Raw genomic sequence first — 4,080 nt, forward strand, 5'->3', positions numbered from 1 at the left:
TAGAGGTATAGCTAAAGAGATGCTAGTGAGTAGTCTATACAACTACAAGGAAGCAATTAATAAATTTTTCTGCATCTTATCACAACAGCCACACAAATACACATCACTACATAATCCCCAATGCTTTTAATATTGGATATAGTTTATTTTTATCTTTATATATCCAATAATTTCCTTTTTGATGGTGGAGGGTATTACTTTTACTAATTGACATTTTGTTTTGATCTACGATATTGATGAATAAGTATTGTAGACATCAGACGTATGAAGTGGTTGATAGTGAACCAAACATCGTAGATATGCAGACTATAATACTTCAAAATACTCCCTAAAGTATCATATTACTTTGAAGGTAAGCAGTAGTTAAACATGTCAATGGTATCCCTCATGGATACTTCGTAAATCTTAGCATAACTATTTGAAGACATGGCTTAATCAAGCAACGAGGAAGATAAGACATTGTAATTCGATGTATTTTTACGCACTCTTAAAACTCCTTTTAGTAATTATTTAAGGTTAGTCAAGTGTATTGACCGTGGATTAGTATTGATGGTTACTTTTTCGTTGATATGTTGTGGATGTTGAATTCTAAAGCTTATTAGAGAAAAGCTATTACTATCTTCCCCAATCTTATAGTTTGGACTTATAGGCCTATTTTTCATGAACAAAGCTTGAAAGTAAGAACTGGTAAAGGATGTTCTCTTGAAGAGTTATAAACTAACATTGCTATGATTTTGGGTTGATTTGTTGGGGAACTCTTATTATTTTAGCTTTTGCTTGATTTCACCGTGTTAGACATCTTATTAGTAAATATTAGAGTTATGACATTTATTTTTATGTGATTAGAATAAATGAAGTTATTGCAAAAAGGAGGGTAGGCGATTATAGATTAGAAACTGGGAGGGAGAGGCCAAGCTCTCTAATTCTTCGAAAGGAGAGACCAAGACTCTCAAATATATTGGGAGGAAACCATTTGTAACCACAAACCAATGTATCTTTATTATTGTTTCTGGTGTATTTCTTGTAACATCTCTGGTCCTCTGTTTCTAAAACAGAATTTTTTGTATTTCAGTGTAATAAATTTGTTGTTTGTCTTCTAAATTTATCAATATAGTCACCAGTTTTTGAGGACATGATTCTGGGTATTTTTCATGTTTCACACGCAAGCAAGGATTGAAAAACCTGACTGGGGTTTGAAAATCAGAGGTTGTTAGGAGAATTTTCTCTCTAGTTAGGATCTTTGTGACTCTTGTTTAATTGCTTTCACATTAATGAAACAATCAATGGAAGGAACACCTTGAACATAAATTGCACCTGTTGAAATAGGATTAACAATTAATGGTGTTGTTTGAACAAATTTATAGAGTTCTTGAAAAGGGACTTTTCCAATTGATCCAACAAGCAAGTTAGTGAATCCTTGTTTATTTAAGGAAGGTAAGCAAAGAGAAAAATTGGGTGGAAGTTTATTTTTCAATGCAAGTTGTGTTGGTAGTGAAAGATTTGATATTGTAAGACCAATGATTCCTTTGGTGATTTTTTGTAATCTATTAAGTGGTGAATCATTTTCAGTGAACGATGGAAATCCATCAGTGTGAATGCAACTACTAAGCAAGCCATAAATGAAAATGAAATTTTGACCAAGTCTACCACCAAAAATGAAATTGGCTAATGTGTTGATTGTGTTAGCAGGACATGTGTTGTTTGTGCAACCTGGTTTGAAAGGACCATTGCAGCCAATACATGCAACATCAAGACATATTTTTAAGCTACATTCAATAGGAATGTAGGATGCTGAATTATAGTGAGTGTCATAATCATACCAAAGATTTTCACCAGCTAGATCAATGGCTAGATTGAAGATTTGTGACATGAAGCAAACCTCACTGATGATGCGTTATCATGAACAGCAGCATGGGTCAACCATCAATTTCATCAATCTTAAATTCTCTCTTTAGTTTAATACTTGGTAAAACCATAAGCTATAAGTCGGTCACACTAAAATATTATCTCTTGGAAAAACTACACACCAACAAATTTACCCACACGATCATGGATTTGTGATCAGTGGTAGAGCTTGACTAATATTTATAGGGGTGCCAAAATTTTAAATTTTAATTAATAAATTAAATATAATTTTTTATTATATATGAATCTTTAGTTGTAGGTATGCAATTTAAATGCATAAAAAATTGTAAACACAACAATAAAGGTAGAGAAATTAGACTGAGAAGTTGCACAAATTAGAAGCGATAGAGTTATAGATGAAACATATCATTTTGATTTGTATTTTGAAGGTAAAAGTTGAAGCAAAAATATAGTTTATTTGATTGACCTTTTAAAACTCAAAATTTAAATCAAACTGAACATATTGATTTGGTTCAATTCAATCAGACTGACATTTTTAAAACACTAAAATTTTAAAACGATAAAAAATATGTAAGTACATCACAATTTCTTAAGATAACACTATATATATAATGTGAAATAAAATATAATAGTTTCTTTTGGACTTCGGCACTTGATTTTAAATTAAGTGAAAACATACTTAGATAGATAGAGGTTGAGTTTATTTGGTTTGATTTGAAATCTCTTTTCTTTTTTTTTTCTTTTTTTCATTTATATTATTATTATTTTTTAAAATAGTTGGCGACTTTGGCCACCCCTTGTCCCAACAAAGATCCAGCACTGTATGTGATGAAACACTCTTCAAACACACTACAAAAAGAGCTACAAAGAATGATAATAATAAAATTTCATATCTCACTCATATTAAAATGTCACATATCACTCATAATAAAATAACTACTCGTACATTTCTCTCTCCAGAATATAGTTAGTGATACATCAACTATTTATATGAGTATTCAATTATGTAATTTTCCCAAGTCTGCAATTGATCCAAGTAGCACTGTCAATCACAAGTAATGGAGTTTGAATTGTGACCTTTTTAAAATTTGGCTTCCTATGTTTAATTTAAATTGAAACTGAATGTCCATAATGTTCTGGATATGTTAAATGTAAATAAAATAAAATAAAATAGTTTATAATGAAGTTCGATTTGTGTGAAAATTAATAAAGATAAGGAATAGAAAGATCACACACAAAAAGTATACTAGTTCACCCAACTCGGGCTAGTTCAATCCTCACAACCTTGAGATTTTAATTATGTGCTTCAGAACCAAAATATTTTCCTTCATACTTTTTCTCTTGATCACACCTTGATCAATTACAATATGCACCTTTCAACCTAGAAAGGATCTTTGTGACTCTGGTTTATCATGTGTCTTATGTTATTTCCACCATTGTAGAGTTTCAAGCTCATCACTTCAATTCAATAATATACCATTTTTCCCTTTCTTTGATTTTACGGGTTCTATCATAAGTTAAGATCTTGATGTTTAACTATTGAAGATTTTTTACATGCAGCAAACCTCACTGATGATTCATTATCATGAACAACAACATGGACTAAAGAAGACAATATGAAGTCCTGCTTCTCGGTGTGTGTAGTGTTTGCCTCAAGCTGATCAACTCTATAACCTTCGCATCAGAATAATTTCCAAATAGTGTCATCAACTCTATAACATTGATTTTACTATCCATGTCATGAATTCTAGAGTGATGCTTAGTTTTCCATTAAATGCAAGGAGTTTCAAAAGTTAGATTGATCTTGATGTTGTTTGCTTCTTTGGGCCTTTAGCTAGACTTTTTTGGGCTTGAGTATTGTTTTAAGTAGTCTTGACAGAATTATCTTCGATTTTCATACTGCTGTTTTTTAATAAACCAGAATGATATTCGTTTTTCCATAATGATCTTGTCATCAATTTCCAATTTAGTTAAGACATTATTTGTTTTAATTTATAACATGGTGTGATAATTGATTCTCTTGAATGATTGATATATGATATTTTATTTTTGAGATTCTTTCATTATTGAGTAAATATTTATGAACTTTGATGATGTGAATGGTTTCTTGCTTGTTCACTTATGCAATTCATGTTTCTTAAATAAAACTCAAATGAAATCATTAGTAGATCATCGCTCATAAAACTTAATCATTTATTTCACAAGGCTTGTTGT

At 30.6% G+C, this 4,080-nt stretch overlaps 1 protein-coding gene across 1 annotated transcript; it reads right to left on the reverse strand.

Annotated features, from left to right (window-relative positions):
• Window positions 1–1,231: 1,231 nt before the first annotated feature.
• LOC101505205 (probable aspartic proteinase GIP2) lies at window positions 1,232–1,870 on the reverse strand. Its single transcript, XM_004515044.1, has one exon. The coding sequence runs from the start codon at window positions 1,868–1,870 to the stop codon at window positions 1,232–1,234; it is 639 nt and encodes a 212-aa protein (XP_004515101.1).
• Window positions 1,871–4,080: the final 2,210 nt, after the last annotated feature.

This window comes from Cicer arietinum, chromosome 6 (assembly GCF_000331145.2).
Source record: "Cicer arietinum cultivar CDC Frontier isolate Library 1 chromosome 6, Cicar.CDCFrontier_v2.0, whole genome shotgun sequence".
In the NCBI taxonomy this organism is placed as follows: domain Eukaryota; kingdom Viridiplantae; phylum Streptophyta; class Magnoliopsida; order Fabales; family Fabaceae; genus Cicer; species Cicer arietinum.

What these genes read in the sequence shown, in the direction of transcription:
- LOC101505205 (XM_004515044.1), bottom strand. Translation starts at nt 1,870, where the DNA reads ATGTCACAAATCTTCAATCTAGCCATTGATCTAGCTGGTGAAAATCTT.